This window comes from Scylla paramamosain, chromosome 33 (assembly GCF_035594125.1).
Source record: "Scylla paramamosain isolate STU-SP2022 chromosome 33, ASM3559412v1, whole genome shotgun sequence".
In the NCBI taxonomy this organism is placed as follows: domain Eukaryota; kingdom Metazoa; phylum Arthropoda; class Malacostraca; order Decapoda; family Portunidae; genus Scylla; species Scylla paramamosain.
Window position 1 is genome coordinate 8057368 of NC_087183.1, and position 23215 is coordinate 8080582.

General features: G+C 42.6%; 2 protein-coding genes across 6 annotated transcripts in view; one reads left to right on the forward strand and one right to left on the reverse strand.

Annotated features, from left to right (window-relative positions):
* Positions 1 to 20914, reverse strand: part of LOC135089594 (metaxin-2-like) — a 47542-nt gene extending 26628 nt beyond the window's left edge. Inside the window, exons 1-3 of one of the 2 annotated variants that reach the window (XM_063985379.1) lie at positions 20686 to 20914; positions 17751 to 17878; positions 14692 to 14859 (exon numbers count right to left, since the gene is read on the reverse strand). In XM_063985379.1, the coding sequence (XP_063841449.1) occupies positions 14692 to 14859; positions 17751 to 17796 (214 nt within the window). In that variant the 5' untranslated portion in view covers positions 17797 to 17878; positions 20686 to 20914. Of the gene's footprint in view, positions 1 to 14691; positions 14860 to 17750; positions 17934 to 20685 lie in introns of both variants that reach the window. The other variant, XM_063985378.1, reaches the window with a different exon arrangement.
* LOC135089593 (myosin-G heavy chain-like) overlaps positions 1 to 23215 on the forward strand; it is a 35344-nt gene that overhangs the window by 2618 nt on the left and 9511 nt on the right. Inside the window, exons 1-5 of one of the 4 annotated variants that reach the window (XM_063985375.1) lie at positions 7736 to 8185; positions 14057 to 14358; positions 15905 to 16009; positions 18554 to 18628; positions 20697 to 20786. In XM_063985375.1, coding sequence (XP_063841445.1) covers positions 14278 to 14358; positions 15905 to 16009; positions 18554 to 18628; positions 20697 to 20786 — 351 coding nt within the window. In that variant the 5' untranslated portion in view covers positions 7736 to 8185; positions 14057 to 14277. Of the gene's footprint in view, positions 1 to 7735; positions 8186 to 14056; positions 14359 to 15904; positions 16010 to 17939; positions 18460 to 18553; positions 18629 to 20696; positions 20787 to 23215 lie in introns of those variants that run through there. The other 3 variants (XM_063985374.1, XM_063985376.1, XM_063985377.1) reach the window with 3 other exon arrangements.

Here is a 23215-nt window from a genome sequence, read left to right on the forward strand (position 1 = left end):
AAACAAAGAGAGCAACAGACAAAAATCATAAGGAAAAAAAGTGGAAACCAGGAATGGAGTAATGAAAGTCAGAAGCAAATGGAAAAGATGCGGAGATGCAACGCAGAGGAGGAGGAGGAGGAGGAGGAGGAGGAGGAGGAGGAGGAGGAGGAGGAGGAGGAGGAGGAGGAGGAGGTGGAGGAGGAGGAGGGAAACAGGCATGAATTGTGGTGGGGGTGTTTTCCGTGGGTGTAGCATTGATCACAGTCAAGCAGGCGGCCCCCACACCACACCTGGCTCTCTCTCTCTCTCTCTCTCTCTCTCTCTCTCTCTCTCTCTCTCTCTCTCTCTCTCTCTCTCTCTCTCTCTCTCTCTCTCTCTCTCTTCCCTTGGATAAAATAATACTAGTACTTTATCCCCATCTCTCTCTCTCTCTCTCTCTCTCTCTCTCTCTCTCTCTCTCTCTCTCTCTCTCTCTCTCTCTCTCTCTCTCTCTCTCTCATACAAACACAACCCAAAAGACCCACTGATTCAAAACCCAAACAACAACAACAACAACAACAACAACAACAACAACAACGAAACCTCACTAATCCGAACCTGCCAACCTACCAACATAAAGCAAGGCAGGCAAAGTGAAGTGAACCGCCGCTAAAAAAAGCCGAAACGGACAAAAGGTAATCCGTAAAGAATGACGCGCAACCCTATAATCGGATCCGGCCGGGCGAGACGTGTGGTCCGGTTAAGTTCTCACGGGTACGGTTACATGTATCGAGTCCCTACCGTCCTCTGTGGCCTTGTCCGGATCGGTGTGTTAATAATTGACTGCGAAGACCTGTTTTTACCGGACTGAAAGGCGGCGGACAGGCAGAGAGAGAGAGAGAGAGAGAGAGAGAGAGAGAGAGAGAGAGAGAGAGAGAGAGAGAGAGAGAGAGAGAGAGAGAGAGAGAGAGAGAGAGAGAGAGAGAGAGAGAGAGAGAGAGAGAGAAATCTTATCCCAAATTATAAACACTGAACCAAAATAGAACACCAACAACGAGAGAGGATAAATATACGAGAAAATTGACACGAAAACGAAACACAGAACTGAAATACGAGCACCACTATATATATATATATATATATATATATATATATATATATATATATATATATATATATATATATATATATATATATATATATATATAAAAAAAAGAAAGAAAATGGGAGATAAAAAGAAAACGGGGGTAAAAAAGAAAACATCCACAAATTCAACAGCATGCGAAAGTTGACTAAAAATACGCGCGTGTTTGGCAGAGAAGAGCAGGATGGGTATGAAAATAATATTACCTGGTAGGAATACTGTGTCACCTGCGATACCTGTTTGAATATGTACCCTATTATTTTCCCTAGATATTTATTCTCTCTCTCTCTCTCTCTCTCTCTCTCTCTCTCTCTCTCTCTCTCTCTCTCTCTCTCTCTCTCTCTCTCTCTCTCTCTCATACGTTCATGTTTTAGATATATGATCAAGAACCTTTTTTTTTTATCTAGTTCGTGTTCATCTGTTGTGCTCGCTGAAGTCTAAATAACCACCACCATCACAATCACAACTAACTTACGAGTAACTAACACTATCTCTACCACTGTTGCTACTACCACCACCACCACCACCATCACTACTACTACTACTACCACCACCATTACCATCAACTGCACGACTATATAGAGGTTCACATACATCCCTGTCGCCCCTTCAGTGCACAACCACCACCACCACCACCACCACCACCGTCACCTACACTCATCTTTCCAGCCTCGTACCCTCTGCTCTCCTCTACTTCCTCTTATATCTCCCTCAGGAGCCGTGGTGGAGTGGTAATGGTGGTGGCGGTGGTGGTGTGTGTGTGTGTGTTATCCTCTCTCCTCTTCACTCAGTCTCTATTTTTTCTCCTCCTCCTCCTCCTCCTCTTTCTTCTTCTTTTTTTCTTTCTCGTTATTTTCACGTTATCTTTCCATCTCTAGGTCACCCACGTATGGTCTTTTTTTACTGCTCTCTCTCTCTCTCTCTCTCTCTCTCTCTCTCTCTCTCTCTCTCTCTCTCTCTCTCTCTCTCTCTCTCTCTCTCTCTCTACTGTATAAAACACTGTCCACCCAGCCACTACCAAACATACACACACACACACACAAACACCTGCTGTTGAAGTATTCCTTTCATACCAACCTTTTTTACCTCCTTACTTCTGTCCTTCTTCTTCTTCCTCCTTCTCCTCTTTATGCTTCCCTAAAAAAGTTACGCCTACACACTCACGCGGCCATCCACGTGTGTGTGTGTGTGTGTGTGTGTGTGTGTGTGTGTGTGTGTGTGTGTGTGTGTGTGTGTGTGTGTGTGTGTGTGTGTGTGTGTGTGTGTGTGTGTGTGTGTGTGTGTGTGTGTGTGTCGTTATCGTCCCCAGTGCCTCGCTTCCACGAATAATACTCTCCTAAACAAATACACAATATAATGTTATTCTACCAGAGAACTTAGGTAAGGAGGAAGGGGTGGAGTGAAGAAAGGAAAGAGGTGGAGGAGGGGTGGTGGTGGAGGCAGAAGGGGGACAGGACAGACAAAAGGAATAGAGGACGGATGAAGATGGATGGAAGACAAAGGAATAAAAGAGATTAGGAGGAAAAACACCTAATGAATGAAGAAAGGAGGTAAGAAGAGAAAGCTGTGGGGAGAAGGAAGGAGAAAGGAAGAATTAAAGACGAAGAGTGAGAGATCTTACAGGAAGGGACTGGTGAAGGAAAGGGTTGAGGAAAGGAAGGGACTGAGGAAGAGAAGGAGATAAAAAGAAAAGCTGGAGAAGGGAAGAGAAAAGGAAGAGGCTGAAGAAAGGAAAGGACTGGGAAATGAAGGGGCTGAGGAAAGGGAGGAACTAAGAAAGGGAGGAGCTGAGGAAAGGAAATGAGGAAAGTTCAGGGGAAGGAAGGAAGGAAGGAAGCCAGAAAGATGTAACAAGAAATACGTGACACTGGCAAAGGATACTGTAGGCTTATTATTAATTGAGGAAGGCACGTCATTCTCCACGCCCCCTCCCCTTTCGTCACCCCTTCACTCCACACGCCCCTTCAACCCCCGCCCTCCCTTCACGTCACAACTTGGCCTAACTAAACTCGGCTTTGCGTGTTAACTCCCCAATCACATGATAATGACGGTGTGTGTGTGTGTGTGTGTGTGTGTGTGTGTGTGTGTGTGTGTGTGTGTGTGTGTGTGTGTGTGTGTGTGTGTGTGTGTGTGTGTGTGTGTGTACTCGTTTGACCCCAACTTTCAGCTCCCAACACCACTATTTCCTCCCTCCCTCCCTTTTACCTTAATCCTCCTCCTCCTGCTCCTCCTCCTCCTCCCTCGCTCCGCCTCAGGACGTAACAGTGAGAAGGGAGAGGAGGGTGGCAAGAACGGATGCATGTTAAAATGTCTTGTTCTCCCTTCCTTCTCTTTCCTTCCCTCTCTCGATCCCTCCCTTCTCCTCCCTGACCTCTCTTGTCCCTTTTCCTCCCTTCCTATCCCCTCCCTCTCCTCTCTTTCCGTCATAGTTTCCTTCCCCTCTTCCTCTTTTCCTTTCCTTCACCTTTTTCTCCCTTGCTTCATTGCTTCCCTCCCTTTCTCTCTCTCTTTCCTTATCTCCCTCTCTCCTTCCTCCCCTCCAGTTCCGTGAATGGATGAATAACCTCGTAAATAAATAAAAACGAAAACTTCTCCATATTTCAAGTGAACGGCAACGATTCTCTCTCTCTCTCTCTCTCTCTCTCTCTCTCTCTCTCTCTCTCTCTCTCTCTCTCTCTCTCTCTCTCTCTCTCTCTCTACCTGAGCGCTCACCTGGTCGGGGTCTGCAATGCTCACCTGCCTTACCCTCTCATTAGCATAACTCCAGCACCTGATGACTCTCTCTCTCTCTCTCTCTCTCTCTCTCTCTCTCTCTCTCTCTCTCTCTCTCTCTCTCTCTCTCTCTGTCTCTCTCTCTCGTCCTCTGCATTCCATCCATCTTTTCACTCCTTCCCTCTTCGCTTTCTTCCTTTCCTCCTCTCTCATTTTCCCTCTCTCCTTACTCTCCCTCTCTCTTTCAACCACATCCTCACACCAACCTCGCTGACCCTCTAAAAATAATACAACTCGCCTCCTTTTCCTTATACCCTCCCCTCCCTCACCCCTCCACTCCCCCTCCCTCCCTCACCCCTCGGCTCCCTTACGCTCCCCGCTGCTTCCTCATTAATCTCCCTGACGCCGCACGGACTAAAGGGGAGGGAAGGTAGTGAGGGGAGGGAGGGAGGGAGGGAAGGAGGTAGTGTCTTGGACTGTCCCAGCGGTCCATTCATCGCCCACCGAGCTACGTGTTGGGGTTTAAAAAGGTTATCCCTTCAAGATCCACGAGGTTCTCCGGTTCACTTCTCCCCTTTACAAGAATGATGCACTTCCCTTCCCTGGTTCACTTCCTCCCCCTTACAAGAATTATACAGTTCCTCTGGTTTACTTTTTTCTTCCCCTTGCAAGAATTTCACACTTCCCTTCTCTGGTTCACTTTCTTTGCTCCCTCTTACAAGATTTTTACACTTCCCTTCACTAGTTCACTTCCCCCTTACAAGAATGACACACTTATCTTCTCTAGTTCACTTCCCCCTTACAAGAATAACACAGTTCTCTTCTCTAATTCACTTCTTATCCTCCCCCTTAGGAAGACTTAGGCTACTACTTTCTAGATTATTTCTGGGGAAACTGTACCTTCTCAAATCAGTTTCTACAAGCAAAGAGAGAATCAGCAAGGACAATGACGGACTGAACTGATCTAAACCTAACTTAAACCTGGCCTAACCTAACCCAACTTTAAATATAACCTAATACAAACCAAACCTAATCTAAACTACCAAACCCTAACCTAACCCTCGGATGAAAACTCTAATGTTACTTCAAAATTATCTCCTTTCATACCTTCAAAAAATCCCAACGGCGTTTCCTAGTTGATATCCTCCTCATAAGAAAGATACGCTTCCTCAAAAAATCACTTGCTTCACTCTAAAATCATCAACGCCATTCCTGAGTTGCATTTCACGATAAAAAAAAAAAAAGACTGATTTCCCCAAAGCACGTCTATTTTTACCCTGCAGAAGTTTTGGCGCCTCCAAGAGAGAGATGGTTTTTAAAGTTCCCTCATCGATGGTGTTCCCAAGGGCTGTATTTTGTCTCGAGAAAAAGCATGTTCCGGATTTAGTTTTTATTTTTTCTTCTTTTTCCCATATCTCGGGAAGATTCACTGCTCCCTCAGATAACTTCACCCAGAAAGATATATTTCAACTCAGAAAGTTTTATTTCGTCCTACGTGGACAGAATCTAAATATGCACGCACGCACAGACAGAAACTGATAGATATATATCTTTACTGACCACAAACATTGTACGTATAAGGTGCAGATGTTTCTTAATAGTCCAAGACACACACACACACACACACACACACACACACACACACACACACACACACACACACCAAAAAAGTCTGTTTCCCTCACCCAGATTGTTTTGAGAGAGCAAGTTAACGCATTTCACGAGCACAGCCTCACAAACACCACACAAACACGTACGGCGCCAAAACAAAGGCGTACGCTCTCCCATAAACACACTTTAACAGCAGCAGATAAAAGCAAAGGAAAATAACATGGAAAGCACTAAATATAGGTACAAATAAAAGCAAGGAAATTAATACATATGCTTCACCACAAGATCTTATCAGACTCCCCGTAAGATCCTAAATAACACACAATAAACATAAGCAAATTCAAGCCGAGTAAAACCTGTAAGGAGAGGTTGAGATCGCCTTAAGTACGATCAAGTGTCCCACAAAAGCATCCTTCATAACACAATAAACAGATTCAACCCCAGTAAAGCAAGCCAAGCCTATTATGAGATTTTCAGACAGCGCTAAGATCAAACCCCATCAAGACACATCGAATCCCTTCAGTAACACCCACAATAACACCTTCATAACACAAATTCAAGCCTACTAAACAATCCAATACTATTAAGAGAGGTCCAGATCGCCTTAAATAAGATCAAAACCCATCAAGACAGATCAGATCCCCTTCAATAACACCCACTTCGTCGCCGGGAGAAGTTCATTACGTCTGGGGATAATCTGAGACATGCACTTCAGGCCGGCAGGGATCTATCGCAGCGGGGAGAAGCAGCCAGCCCGCCAGCCCTGCCCTGCCCGTCACACCTTCATGCTATCGATCTCACGCCGCTGCCTGGGTGCTCGCCTCGCCACGGAGGGCTTGTCCAGAGCTGCCCTTATATAGTATTGCTCTCCTCATGAAGTAACTCTATAATATTTTTTCTTACCTTTTTTTTCCCCCGTTTCACACATTCCTCGCCATTTTTCTCTAATTTTTTTTTTTTTTTCATTTTTCTCAGCGGCATTCCTTAACATTTTTCACAACAGTTACAATTCATATTTCCCCTTTGACATACTACTTGACATTTTCCTTATAAACAATTCTTTCCTCCTATGAAAATGCTACCGAATTCAGAGGGTTGAGATCGCCTGACTGCAAATAACACTAAAATGTTCACTTTTTCGCAACCACAGACAATTATAATACGCGGAAATAGAAATGACGGCACCAGAATATATTAACAACCTGACTACTTTAAGATCATTACAAAAAGGAAGCTACCAGGCCCACACGTGGCGGTCCTTGCGTCAAACACACCTACCTATTTGCACGAATCATCTTTACCCAGGAATTTATCTGACTTTAAGGCCCTAATGACTCAGCACTAAAACTTGATTATTAAGTTTGTTCCATTCATCTACCATTATTTGAGAGCCAATTCTTTCATATATCTTTTTTTTTTTAAGTATTTCTTCTTATTAAGCTTGAACATATTATTTCTTGTCCTATCTTGACTACTGACCCTGAGGATTCTGCTTACGTCACCCCTTGTTATCTAACGCATTTCTAAAAATCTTTCACTGCAAATGAAGGTAAAATAAAGTAACATTTTTGCAACCATATATAATTTTAAATTGAAAAGTGCAAATAACGGCATTAAAAGATATCCTGAACGCGATTATTCATTTAATGTCAGTGTGCCTTTCAAAATATACATTAAACTTCCACCAGACTATTCAGGTTCAGAAAGAGAACCCGTACATTTAAAGGATCAATCACACACCATTCCCATTCCTTTTGTTCTACAGGTACACCTAGACATATGACCGATAAATTGTAGACACATGTATTAGTATCATGTACAGTGTATAAAACTCTACCTTTGCACCCATAAGTGTCTTAAGTAATCAGGGACGCAAGATAACCGTGCGACATGGAAGCTCGACAATTATACTGGAGATAAACTGGATATCTACTCCATTAATCACCTTATTCTGTCTAGATGCTTGTAAACATTCTGTACAGAGCTAATAGTGTTGTAAATTACCATTATAGTGAAAGATTTAATGGTTCATGTTTGGTGAGCTTAATGCATGAGCTGACCAGGAGGGAAGGAATGTGGAATGTGTAGAAGGTGGAAAGATCCTGAAGGGGCAAGATCCATGGGGGGAGGGGGAACGGGGGAGGGGGGGGAGCAGCAGGTGAAATTCAAGGGGAAAATAAATCATGAAGGAATAATGTCCGGCGAGGGAAAATCTACGGGGAAATGTCCGAAGGGGAGGGAAAAGGTCCATGGTGGGAATATCCAGGAGGGAAAAAAGTTCTGAGGAAAAAAAAATCTGAGGGAAAAGGTCCTGTGGGAAAAATATTCTGAGGGAAAAAGGTCCAGGAAAGGAAAACTGATCTACACTGCAGCTATCCACTCCCCCTCGCCCTCCACCCCTTTCAGGCGAGTCAAGAGAGGTTTCTCAATACACACACACACACATACACACACAGGGACGCCCCCCGCTACCACCCCCGCCCTTCCGCAGTTAAAGGTGCACTAAACCCACCCACGTGTTTCAGCACCAGTATACCTGAGCCAAGTGTGTCCCCGTGAGTCAGCGGGGATTCCTCCCACGCACGCACCGCTACTGTAGTACCTCCGTGACACCAACAAAGCCACTCTCGCTACTGCACGAGTCACGGTAACAGCAATAGGCGCTTTTAACACAGTACAACTCAAGGTACCAGCAACTATCAACCCGTCACAGCACAAATAACAGTAATAGGCATTTCTACCACAGCACAAGTCAAGGTAACAGCAATAAGTACTTGTATCACAGCACAACAGCAACAGGGACTCTATCACAGCACAGCACATAGTAACCGCAAAGTGAAGTTGTAAATGACGAAGTGAAGCACCCCATCACAGCACAACTAATAGAATCAGGCACCCTATCACAGCACGACTAACAGCAACAGGCACCCCATCACAGCACAACACAGTAACAGCAAAACAGTAAATTAACGCATAAAATATACAGCAATAAGTCCGCACGTCACTGCACATACCATGATAACAGCTAGATAACGCAGCAAAAGGCATCCCCAACACAGCTGACTCATGATAACAGCACAGTAGCGCACGATAATGAACCATACACAGACTGATTCACAGTAATAACAGGAAGCACAGCATGACAAAGGACGTAAAAAAACAGCAGAATTCACAGCAAAATCAAGCAACACATCAAACACACACAGAACACAGCAATATGTACGAAAAACAGATTTCACAGCAGCAATCAAAACAATTATAACAGCAAAGTTCACAACAGCAAGAACAACAACACAATTCACAAGAAGCAACACAGGCACTGAGAAACACAGCACAACATACAATACCAAAAAAAATAAAATGAAAAATAAAAAATAAATAAAAAAAATAAAAAAAAGCAACAAGAGGCAACACAGCACAACGCATCGACAACACGAAGCAACACACACACACACACACACACACACACACACACACAGGACACACACACACACACACACACGACAAACAACACAATATTGAGTTTTTATTATCACATGACCACTCCACTAATTTTCCTGCCGTCCTCAACTACACACACACACACACACACACACACACACACATTGTCCTCCACCACTACCACCACCACCACCGCCGCCGCCCATTTCCAAAGCAATAAAGGGGAAAAGAAAAGAGGGAAAAAAGGAGAGAAAAAAAGGACAAATGACTTAAAGGAGAAAGTAAAGGAAAAAGTAGAGCGAAGCAGTAAATCCTGGCCATTCCCTTCAGCCAGGTCCTCTCTTTGACCTTCCCCGTGACCTTGTGCGACCCGGTGTGACCTGTGACCTGGCGAGTGACCTTTCAGACTAGCTATGACGTCAGGACTTCCGGTGAATGACCTCTTGCTCTGTGTGTGTGTGTGTGTGTGTGTGTGTGTGTGTGTGTGTGTGTGTGTGTCAAGGGATCACCTGGATACGTGTAAATGATTTTTTTTTTAATTAATTGGTGAAAAGGTGTGAAGATACCCGGAAATGCACGCACGCACGCACGCACGCACGCACGTACTTTATATCTCAAAACCGAAATACTTTTATGCACAAATACTTTTTTTTTCCATTAAACCTGCAGTACTCTTCCTTCCTCTCCCTATTCCACCTTCCCACTCTCCCACCCTACGCTGTGATTCATTCTCTCTCTCTCTCTCTCTCTCTCTCTCTCTCTCTCTCTCTCTCTCTCTCTCTCTCTCTCTCTCTCTCTCTCTCTCTCTCTCTCTCTCTCTCTCGTAGTGACTCAGTCATTACGCGCTCGCTACCTTTGTGACTCATTCTCCCTTCTCTACGCCGATGAGTCATTCAGTATCTCCCCCCTCTCCCAACCCCCCCCATCTCTCTCTCTCTCTCTCTCTCTCTCTCTCTCTCTCTCTCTCTCTCTCTCTCTCTCTCTCTCTCTCTCTCTCTCTCTCTCGTAGTGACTCAGTCATTACGCGCTCGCTACCTTTGTGACTCATTCTCCCTTCTCTACGCCGATGAGTCATTCAGTATCTCCCCCCCTCCCCCAACCCCCCCCCTCTCTCTCTCTCTCTCTCTCTCTCTCTCTCTCTCCTCTCTCTCTCTCTCTCTCTCTCTCTCTCTCTCTCTCTCATCAATAATTACTTTCCCTCCCCAAGGTTATTTCTCCCCTCACTATTTTTTTCCTTTTCTTTCCCCTTTCCCCATATCCCCTTCCTCCCCCTCCCATTTTCATTCCTTCCTTGACGCAAACTTCCCTCCCTCCTCCCTCTCCTCCTCCTCCTCTTGTTCCCCCCTTCGCCTCGTCTATCAATCTTCCCGGCGCCAGTCCAAGGAATTACTTGAATAAACAGCCGTCTGGACCACAGCAGTGAGATTAGAGAGAGTGACCCAGCTCTCTCTCTCTCTCTCTCTCTCTCTCTCTCCTCTCTCTCTCTCTCTCTCTCTCAGCGTAATCAGACAGCTGGAAGATGTATATCCCAGGAGATGATAAGGAGGGAAACGAGCAAGGCATGAGACGGCGGCCCTGACGGAAACCTGAAAGCGTGATACCTAGAACCTGGGAGGTGGGGGGGGGGGAGTGAGTGCCCTGGAGGAGTGAAGGGGCTTAGTGGGAAGCGTAAGGTGGAACTGGAGGTGACAGGAGATGTGAATGGGGGAGGTGGAGTGTGCTGAAGAGTGTAACAAAGAGGCTGAGCATGCTGGGAGATTCGCTGAGGTGTGATGGATATGAGAATAAAGAGCTGGCGATGATGGCAATGCTGGGAAATTAAGTGCTCACCATAGTAGCAAGATAACCGTGAGTCAAGGCAAAATGTAATGAAAGAATCTGAGGATGACATGACGAGTGGTAAGAGGTGTCTGAGATGCTAAGAGCTAATACAAAGGACAAGATACCAGGACACAATGTTATCAGTGAAAACAAAGGGCTGGTGATGCTGGGAAATGATCACTTGGGGAGTAAGATAGCTTAGAATTAGGACTAGATATAATGAAAGAATCTGAGGATGACAGGACAAGTGTTAAGAGGTGTGTGAGATGCTAGGAATTAATACAAAGGGCAAACCTACTAAGAAATTGCTGGAAATTAAGGAAAGTACCATAAATTATGTGTATGAATTTACAAAAAAAGGCAGCCAGACACAAAAAGCCAGCCAGACACAAAAAGACAGACAGGAAGAGCTGAGTTGGTTATGTTATAAAAGAGGCTGACACAGATATAAATGGAGTGAAGAGAAAATTATTACACAAGCCTGGAGGGGCATCACGAAAGGTCAACAGATATAAATAAAGTGAGTAACGTCACCAGCCACTACACAGCCACCTCCTGCGCATAGCACCGAAGGCTGGCTGGTAAAAAATAGAATCAGTGCCAGGAATGCAACTAAATATAACAAGCTGGAGAGGGAAACAGGAAAGGCTGATGGATATAAATAGAGCCAGTATGGAGAGGCAAATGTAACAGGTTGCAGTGGGAAACAGGGAAGGTCAAGGAATATAAATAGAATGAGGAAGATGAACATCAGTGTATAACACTCGGGAAAAGCTTAATAGAAATCCTGACATATATAGACACATATACAATATAGTCTCAGTGCAGTTAGCTATTTCTAAGTTTTTCCCTTTTAGAATTCCTTAGTAATTTTATGACATACACCAAAAACTAAAAAAAATCTACCACTTCCCCCACCCACTAAAAAAAAATAATTCTGAATAGTCTGGCTTACAAGATTTTGGATAGAAGATTGTGAACCAGTAACAGAAACATTACTACCATATCACAATACAGGAAGGGGAAGCAGGGAACTTGAAAAACACATCACAACCTCATTTTTCTGATCTTCCCAACCCACCACCACCACCACCACCACCACCACCACCACTATCACCAAGGAAGCCGTCACCCCACCTGCCTCCACTGCCTGGTCTACCTGAGTGCCCACACCCTCCCCCATAAAAATGAGCGGCAGTTCACCTGGGGTCATTCCAGCACCCGACCACCACCTGTCCCACCTCACCCTGTAATCAGCCTCCCAATTTCTTCCCCCCCTTATTCACAAAAGGGAAAAAGAAATAAAGAAACAAGATTGGTAAAAATAAGTAATTGTAGTGTTAAAGAAATAATACATAGCTTTTTTCCTATTGCCATATGGTTAAAACAGAAGAAAGGAGTTGACAAGTATTCCAGTGATCTTCAGAATAATCGGTTCAAAGCAAAAACTGTCCGTCTCCAAACAAATTGAGTGACTTCATTTCCTCTGCCCAGATAAGAGTAGTGTGGTGTGGTGTGTTGTATTATGTTAAGGGTGAGACAGTGGTGTAGTGACTGGGCTAAGTGGTATAGTGTAGTGTGGTGTGGTGTGATAAGCTATGGTGTGGTATAGTGTGGTGAGATACAGTATTGAGGAGTATAAAATGAAGCACAGTGTGGTGGTGTTGTGGTGTGATGGTATGGTGTGATGAAGTGTGGTGTGGTGTGGTGAGATACAGTAATGAAATGAAGTTCAGGGAGGTCCACCACAATACAACAAAAAATGATGGGCTGCACATCAAATTAAATTAATACTCCATAAAATAAACTCCATGAATATGCAAAAGGATGGCATTTCCATTATCTATAAAATTATATATAGAGAATAATAAATAGATGAATATATACAACTGACAGTATTCATCTTGATAAAAACAAAACCTAATGAACCCCCTAATGTGAGAGAGAGAGAGAGAGAGAGAGAGAGAGAGAGAGAGAGAGAGAGAGAGAGAGAGAGAGAGAGAGAGAGAGAGAGAGAGAGAGAGAGAGAGGAGAGAGAGAGAGAGAGAGAGAGAGAGAGAGAGAGAGAGAGAGAGAGAGAGGAGAGAGAGAGAGAGAGAGAGAGAGAGAGAGAGAGAAAGCAACAATCCTCTGAATGAAGCGCTCACACAATATTACTGATGAAAATAACATATGAAGACCACAAGCTCAACAAAACCCAACTGAAAATGTATCCTCCACAATATGCAAGCTTTAGGACATACCACACACAAATCCACAGTAATGCATCACCAAAATTTAATAATAAAATGTAGTGACACCACATCACAACTGCAGCACAATATACCAAGGACAAAAATAGAGAACAAGGACCTTTTACACAAGAAAATGCTTTGTATTACTCCACTGCAAATATACCAACAAACTTCCACCACTTTTTTAGGATAATGTAAAATTAGCAAAGATGGAAGCTTCAAGAAAGGAGGGAGCTGAAGACTAAACAAGAAAGAACATGAAAGTAACAAGCAAAGACTAAATGCATCTCTGAACTAATATGGCAATAATAATTACAGCAAAACAAGAAAATACTGGATCTTCAGGAATAAAAGGTGCAGGATGATATAAGACAGGGTCATACATCTTTAAAACCCACATAACAAAGGCTCACAGTATAGGGAACATCAAGGACTCAAGCTTCTGGAGAAGAGGGGACTGAAGGCTTTTAAAAGAAGAGCTGGGGATTGCAAAAGAAAGCACCAGTGAAGGCCATATCTCTCAATATTGGCAAGCAACTAAGAATCAGAGCATAAAAGACAGGGAGCAGAGTTTCAAGAAGGGAGCTTGAGGGTACAAGATGGAAGGGTTAGGAGATTACAAGAGGTAGCAGAGGTGAAGGCACATGTCTGTGTATCTTTGAACTGCCATAACCAAGAGCACTACAGCCTGGGGAGCCTCCATCTGTATGCATGCAAGTGAGTGGATGAGGGAGCAGGTGGCTGGTGCATGTGGCAGACAAAGGGAGAGTGGTGCATGGATGTGAGGGACTGGTGTGTTGGAGGGAGTAGGAATGTAGTGGAAGGAAAAGGAGGATATGTTTGTGATAAGATGATACAATGGGATGTGAGGATATTGAGTGAAGAGAGCAGGAGGATGATTAGTGTGCAAAGGTGTACTTGTTGATGTTAATAAAAAGAAAGTAATGTGTAGGGAAAGTATGTAATAGAGGAGCATGAAAAAGGCATAGGGGAAAGATGATGCATCCTGAAAAATTATTGTGGAAGAATTTGTGCATTTTTGTATTGCTGACATAATATTCAATATTCATTTGTCTAGTGAAGGTAATTAACTGTACTCAGCTAATTTTTTTTTTTTTTTTTCCTTTTTCAGGATGAGATTAGACTTCCTTTATTAGCAGGGAACCTAACTACCTCAGCCCATCTTGTGCTCACCTAACACACACACACACACACACACACACGCACACATACACATAGCACACAACTAATGGAGAGAAATAAATTAAATAAAAAAGTATTATTAATCTGAAAATACACAGCCCAGCAACTAAAAACACTTCACACCCACAAACAAACTCTCACATACACAAGATGGCTGGCTCAGGAAAGACAACCTCCCAGACTCCTTCAAGCACCCCCTCCGTCTTCTCCTTCTTCCGTTACATGCACAAGGTAAGTGCTCACTGGTTTACCCACTCTTACTTATTATATGGTATTTCAAAATCTTTAGAGATTAGTGGCATATGTACGTGTGACTGTACTGGAGCTCCTGGTACTGCAGTGATGGGGTTCACCTCATCTCAAACATGTACTCCTATCATCACGTGAGGATCCCCAAGGTGGTCTCTTTCCAATAAGAACAAGAATGTAGAGCATTTCAATAAATCATGAAGTAAAAAGAAATATTAAATGTAAACAGAAAATAAAATAAAAAAGAATAGATGAAAGAGTAAACAGCAGCCGTCTGCAAGCAGCAAGAGAGTTCCCCTGTGTGTAAGTACTCACCACTGGGGGACATGTGCTCAGCATTGCCTCGCATCTCCAGCGTGTGGTTCAGCTGACACATCTTGAGGAATGCCTGCACTGCCAGACAGTTGGCATTGTCAGGCAGCAGGATCTGCTCCACCTCATACTGCTGGAACAACTTAACATCGTTGGGCCACGGCTCCTGAGCTGTGGGAGAACCGAGGAGGATGAGTAGCATCAACACCACTACCATCATCATCATACTTGCTACCAGCTTTAAATTTCCTATCCACACTTTCTACAGGCAGGGTCCAAGCTTAGGATATGTATAACATCAAGGGAAGTAAATATTCTATGGTCCTGATAACACACACACACACACACACACACACACACACACACACACACACACACACACACACACTGGTTGGCAGTGTTGAAGAGAAAAAAAAAGCTGACTTTGGTGACACCTTCTCGTGTAGCTGTGTGATATTGCATATGCCCTAAAGAGAAATTTTCACATTTTTATACACCTCGTAGAAAAAAAAAAACAAAAAATTAAATAAAAAATAATGAACAAAAGAATAACATTGCAAGGGGAGAAAGTATATAATATATCTGTGAAAATTATTAACTTGTCTAATACATCAAGCAACATTTTGTGTAGTGTTGATGAAATCCAAACTATTCTTTCTGAAAACTATGGTTCATCAAACACAAGGTACTTTTCCATGAAGCCATGATTCATAACACACTGACATATCTAAAAATGTACAAATTCTGTTTTAAAGAGATATGGGTTCTTTAATTTTGGGGCACTAGGTATATTTCCCTTAAGTCTAATCCATTTAACAATCTAAGTTAGGAATGTCTGTCAAAAATACTATAATGATGAAGACATGAATTCCTCACTGAGCATGACCATGATGAGCTGATTGTAAAAATATGAATCATTGTTTTGGTTCAAAGAATCAAATAACCTTATTGGTGAATATGCAGTTTCCCATAACTAAAGAGCTAGGAAAAATATGAAAAAATTACTGTAACAATCTTACTTTCCGTATATCATGTTGCTGATAAGCTCACATTATTGGCATTAAAATCCAAGTCCTATATTTTGTTTGGGTCAATTACTTCCTGGGAAGTAGGTGCACCACTTGGAGCAGCAGCCACTCACATAATTGGAAGTGAGTGTCAGCCAATACCATTTGAGCCATGGCTTCACCAACCAACAACATGAATTTGAATGCAGCCAACAGATGGCGGCTGCAGCTTGTGGACGTCCTGGATGTACTGGCTGAATGAGACGAGGTCACCACCACAACAAAATATCAACGAGCAACACCACACTAGCAAGGTAACGTAAACTACAGATGTGGATGTTACTTATGAAAGCTGATAAATTTGGAAATATCCTTAACTGTTATGTGACTGGGTCATCCAGCTCAAACTAGATTTGTTCTGGGAAGACTGCTAGAATCTGTTGATTCACAACAATATACAACAAAATCCATAAAGCATATAAATTTTGCCTTTATTATGGGAAACTGCAAATTCACCCCTTTATCTTCAGCTAATTATCAATATTTTTATTTATTTATTATTATTATTATTTTTTTTTTTCAGTATCTCCAGAATTATTTTCTTCGCGTATTGACTTGCTTGTGACCAACAGGTGTTAACATCTGCTGCTTTGTATTACTGGCACATGCTGAGGCATAAACCAATTTCAAAGGACATCAGAATCTAAGAGATCAAAGGCAATTAAAAAGAACAAGGAGTCATACAATACTGGCCCCATTTACGGTTTAAGTGTTTAAGTGATTCATTGGTGCAATTCTGAGCTTGCTACCGAAAAGCTGAGAGTCTGACTCTGTCTTGTGATTTTTTCTTGGTGGGAATGGCAGTGGTCTCTCATGACCCAGGCCAGCATCTGTGCAGTGCCATAATTTGATCAATCTCATTAACAACATTTACAAATTCAGTTTTCACATTGCACACTAAAGCAGAAATTATACTAAAGATGTGAATATACATGCCTGTACAGACAGCCAATATCTCCTTAATGGTTAAAGCAATCGAAAGTCAGAACAAATTTATACTGACACACCAGTGAGTTACCTCAGTGGAGGCAGAGAGTATCTTGAGATGCACCATCATGAAGCACAAAACTGAGAAAATCTATACAAGATCACATGCAATTCAAGCCTCCATGGTGCAGTGGTTAGTGCACCTGGCTAATAATCTGCAGGCCTTGGTTTGAATCCAGGCTGAGGCAGTTAGCGCACACTTCATCCAGCTGTTCATCCTTCCTTCAGTTTGGTTGATAAATTGATACCTAAGAAAGGTAGACTGTGGAAACCTAAACATCATGAAAGCCCTGTGTCCCAGGATAAGAGATGTCATCCACCACAGGGTCAGAGGCCAAGGAGAATGAGATGAGCAACAAGGCCACACACAGCAGTACAAGTACAATATACTGCCAACCTTTACTTTATATGCAATTGCTGAGTAACCAACTAGCAAAGTAATTCATTGAAAACATTACTATGGTTGAAAAATTAAGAATCCTATCATCCATACTCTGAATCAAAATCCAGAAGCTTGTGTGAAAAGTCTACCCGCTTGTAACTGCTTGGTACATTGTATTAGATTGCATGTAGTGATTTAGTGAATTTTGGAAATAACCCACGGTGTTCAGTTGTGAGTCAGGATTGTCTCCAACCACTGCCGTCCCGTTACATGAACTGCACAAGGCAGCACGACAGTGGGTTCCTAGGGAGGGGCAGTGAGTCAAGGTTCCTCACACCACTGAGGCAATTAACTGGCGCCTGTTCCTTAGTAAATGTCGTAACCAATTAAGATTACTTACTGATGGTATCGATTTAACCTGACCTTCCCCAATATACTCAAAGAAACTGGCAACACCCCGCCACCAGTGACACGCTCACACAGTGCCGAGGTGACAAACATCCACAAGCACAATCCCTCACTGACACACACAACAGTAACACAACACAGTAACACCTCTCCGCCACACTATCACCTGCACGAGCAACACACACGCAACACACACACACCACCACATGCCCACTCACCTCCCAGCTCTACGGATATGGAGTCAGTGAGGAGAACAGACGGCATTGCTGGCGGCGGCGTGCAATGTTTTGGCGATCAGCTGTTGTGGGGCCCGGCCTGCCCCGCCCCGAACACCTGCGCAGCGTCGCTATGGAGACTCAGACGCTCGATACGGCTCAGAACGTGAAGATAAGGATATAATACTGCATAAGAAAGTAAAGTGAATGGTACGAAATTACTCTGGTATTAATGTGAATAGATATAAAAAGTGTTGGCGTTCAGAAACTTGGCAATAAATGGATAAAAATACATAATTGGCACTTGATTCTGGCCGAGACGTAAAGATAAGAATATAATGCTTGATAAACAGGGAATGGTAAAGTGATACATATCATATATGAAGAAGGAAATTAAAGGAAACAAATTCAAATGAACATCGAAGGAGTAAAATATCCTAATAACTACAAGAAAGAGGAAAAGCAAACGACACCCGATACAGCTCAAAACATGAGCAAAAGAAATACAACGAATGACGAATACAAAAGCACGATAGATTATCTAGTATTGAGTAACAAACCAATTGATGGGGTATAAAGAATGTGTAAGGTCAAAAGATGAAGAGAGGGAGAGGAATAAAACGAGGCACCGTGGCGGCACGAGAGCCAGTAGTGCCACAGTGCCGGGTGGAGTTGGTTGACGAGCGGTGCCTCTAGACTTCAGTGCAGACAGGTGCCGGTACTGGTGCTGGTATACGCCTGGTGCTCCTCTCGCCGAATTAACAGAGGGTGACACCTGACCACATGTTTCTTATTTACACCCTCAGATGAAGCCTTCAGACCTGTCACCAATGAACGACGACTTATCCAGCCCGGATAGTTCCTTAGGCCTAGAGAATGAGGTAAGGCGGTTTCTTATATTTATATTTGTACAGTCGTGTTCACAAGTCAACTTCCCATATTCCTACTCAGTTTTGCGTTTTTCTTTAGTATTTAGCACTCTGATCTCTTTAAAGTCTCTCAGTAAACAAGTTTTACAAGGAGGCCGTCAGCTGATCAGGGGACGAGACTGAAGGGAAACGTAACAGATAACTCGGAGTGTAGCACGTTGTCTTACTGACCGCGACTGTACATCCTTACGTCATCCGAGAATAAGAGGATAGGCTGAGTAGGAGTACTGAGGCATAAATAGATACAGAAGCCAGTGAATGGTTCCTTAGGGGGTTAGAGAATGAGTAAGGCAAATGTGTCTAGCAGCAATGTTCTTTCTTTCTATCAACATTCAAACGCGAGCGGTAGGTAGACTGAGCACTACAGTGGTATTGAAAGACTGAGTTCTAGTTGTACTGACAAGGGTATTCGTAGATAAGAATGTTAATTAGTAATTCTTGAGGCTTGGATAATGAGCTAAATCCAATGTTTTTCAATTATATTACCTAATATGTTTTTAAATTAGCATCGAAAATTTGAGCAAGACCGGCTGATCAGTATCGACACTAATAGACAAGAAGGCTTTTTTTTTTTATTTTAGCAAATTACATAAAGCCACTGTTCCTGGTAGTTTAGTGCATTTATATATCAAAGATACACAAAGCAGTATCCACACAGTATTACTAGATAGGAAGATCGGCTCTTAATTTTCATCATCATAGGAGAATCATAGAATGCCACAGTTTTTAGTGCATTTAAGAATCAAGAACTGAACGATGGACTAAGCAATATCAAAACAGTATTAAAGGTAGGAAAACTGGCTATTAGTTTTTATTATGCTTAGAGAATGATATAAAGCCACTGTTTGCAATAGCTATTAGTACATTTTAGAGCATCCAAAACTAGCGGGATAGGCTGAAAACACTTGCAGTATTGATATTAGTAACAAACAAGCCAGTAGTTATTCAGGCTTAGAGAATGAGCTGAGATCGGTATTCCTTGTAATTATAATATATATATGTTTTTTTTTATAAGCATGTGAAAACTTTATAGACAGGTTGGGCAGGAATATTATCGATGGTTATAGTTGACAGGGACACCAACAGTCGACAAACTCTTAATTTATCTAAAAGTTAAAATTGCTAATTCATGAAAAGGGAGAATTTGAACTACACAATCATAAAATCATATTGAGATACAAATGTGTGTGTGTGTGTGTGTGTGTGTGTGTGTGTGTGTGTGTGTGTGTGTGTGTGTGTGTGTGTGTGTGTGGTGTGTGTGCGCTCCACCTTTACGTAACAGGTTAATCCTATCAGCCACGTAATATCTCATAACTATCAGACAGTTACAAGTTATCTTAATCCTCGAGAAAAAAAAATGTTGTATAATATATATATATAAACCTTTCGTGACAGATCCCTACGTGATATAAATATGTACGATAATATAGGAACGGTAATTATTGTAACGTATAACCCAAACATTTGTTGTGTGGGAGGTGGAAAGGTATTTAATAATTCATTAATGGAAGGGATGGACGTTAAAGGCTCCATAAACAAAAGCAAAACAAAAATATAATAGTAATGATATGTGTATTATCATTCCCTAATTATATATTTCATAATTAATTTGGTAATTTGATCTCGTGTTGTATTTACGGCCTTTATAAGCGTTTTGAATTAATTAGTGAAAAGATGTAATTGGTGTGTGTGTGTGTGTGTGTGTGTGTGTGTGTGTGTGTGTGTGTGTGTGTTAGACATGATTACATGCTGTTTCATCACCACATCTACCACTACCACCACTACTATTACGACTACTACTTTCATTACAACCACTACTACTACTACTTTTACCACCACTATCACCACCACCAAGGACACTACCACTGTCACTACTACCACCACCACCACTAATACCATTACTATACTACCACTACCACCACCACCACCACTACTACTACTACTACTACTACTACTACTACTACTACTACCACCACCACCACCACCACTACACCACTACTACTGCTCACCTTCCCACCAGGAGCCGTCACCCACCACGCGGACGAGGAGTTACTGCAGGAAGTGTGACAACTGCTCCTCAGGCACCACCCACGTCCATGCCCAGACGCCGGTGAGCCATAGACGGGAAGGAGGAGGAGGAGGAGGAAGAGGAGGAATGATAGTAGCTAGTCGTAGTAGTAGTAGTAGTAGTAGATGTAATACGAGAAGAGCAGCTCTCTGAAACTTGCAAACGTACGTGAACCTCTCTTGAATCAACTTGTCGACTGCACTGCCATCTGGTGGCGGACGTCTGAGTACTCTTAACGAACCATCAACTAGTGGAGCAGCACGTACATGTCTCAACCAGTGACTCCCAAACTATGCGCCTTAACTGCCACCAAAGTGCACCGCCTAATTTTCCTCGATACGTGTGTGTTCTTAAATTTGTATCTTTTAGTACGTTTAAGTAGGTGCGTTTTAAAATGTGTACCTTTTATCAGGCCTGCACTACATTGACTGGAGGGTTGGTGTGCAGTCAAAGTCCAAGATGTACCTTCAGTGCGCCACTAAGCAACACTGAGAACCAGTCAACCTTTGGCTCGTGTGTATCGAGGCCTCGTGACGCCTAGCACACTCGGACGGCGTAAAAATATAATTGACATTACTCAATGGCGTGACTGTCACTGTATAGTATCCCTGAGTTACGTGTATAGTCAAGGTCCTGTTTTATTTTTCCATACTTTTATTTTTATTTATTTATTATTTTCCCAATCTGAAGTCCTCTGATTTGTTAAGAATCTATGAATTATCAGGTAGATGAGAGGAATTAGCTCGAAGGAAAGGACTAAGCATAGTGTGAGTGCAGAAGATTAACTGGCTTGCCGTCACGACTGTACCCCAGTTAAAGAACCCACGTATTAGACGACAGAAGTAAGTTGAGGAGGAAAGTACGGTAATGGGAAAGAATAAGAAAGAGGTGTGGTTAAAACGGTACAAATGGGGAAAGAAGAAATAGAAAAGAAGAACAAGAAAGAGGCATGGTTAAAACGAAAGAAATAGAAAGAAAAAAAAAGGAAAAAGAAATTATAGTGACATAGTTACAACAAAAGAATTGGAGAGGAAAGAAAAGAGAAAGGAGAATAAGAAAGAAGCTTGGTTAAAAAAGAAGAATCAAGATACATTACCCTACACGATAGATCAATGACCTTTTGTCCTCATAAAAGCCAAGCCAGCCAGACAAATTATTTTGGGTTCTCTCGTTAGGGATAGACTCTGTGGATCACTCGTCTCTAGAGGTCCGTATTCAGAAACGCTTTGCTCTCTCGCCACGACTGCTTTCAAAGGCCACAGAGACGATTAGCTGGGTTCTCAAGAGTATTTCTCCTGTTGATAATATAGAAACCTTGTTAATTTGTCACTAGAACTGTAAAGACACCCTTAATAACTTTTGTAACTTCATCAACAAGAGCTTTTTTTTTTTTTTAAGTAGTAGAAGTGCAGACAGAAGCGTTTCAGAATATGGCCTAAAATCGATCTTACTCTGTCCTCTACGTCCTGTTACGCCCGTCCTGTTATCTATAGTGTATCCATAAGTCCTTTTCGGTCCTCTATCCCTCCTGCCTGTTGGGTCCGTCTCCAGCATCCTCCTTCAAGTGAAACTGTCTCGACCTTAATCTAACACAGTAATGGGCCAATTATCTACCATGAAGTAACACGACTGGAGAATAAGAACGATGCGAGAAGGAAGAAGCGTAGGTATGTTTAAAAGTGTTATTTGTTCGTTTATTAATTTATTTATTTAACTTATTTCTTATTAATATCGAAGTGAGTAAAATATTATTGCTAGTTTACATATTTATAAAGACGGAACGAAACTGAGCTGACTGTGTGTGTGTGTGTGTGTGTGTGTGTGTGTGTGTCGTGCCGTGTTTCCTTGATTTCCAGGTCCATTTTTAGCGAAATCCGAAACGTTGGAACAATGCAGAGAGAGAGAGAGAGAGAGAGAGAGAGAGAGAGAGAGAGAGAGAGAGAGAGAGAGAGAGAGAGAGAGAGAGAGAAAAAACACAAAGAAACCACATCAACCTTTCATTCCAAAACAAGGTAGCCTGTCATTGGATCCGGAGAGAGAGAGAGAGAGAGAGAGAGAGAGAGAGAGAGAGAGAGAGAGAGAGAGAGAGAGAGAGAGAGAGAGAGTTAACCCAAACAGATAGAGGGCGGGGAGTTGACTCGAAAGGCAAGCAATGGGGTAAACTTTTTCAATGTATAGCAATCTGTATCCTTCGTCTGCGTGAGGGAAGGTTCCATTACACAGGAAACAAGACCAGGGCGGCAGTTTGGCTTAGGAGGCTTTGATGGCGAGGCACGAAGGCTTCAGGAGGAGGGGGAGGAGGGGGAGGAGTGCAGGGTATTTGCGGCTCGGCGTTTGGAAGAGGAATGAGGAAAGCAATGGGAACGTGAAGGGAATACCGAAGGAGGACTGAAGGAAAGTGGTAAGAAAGTTGCAGAAGGAAGAGAAAAAGAAAAGGAGGAAGGAATAAGAGGAATAGGGAGATAGGAGAG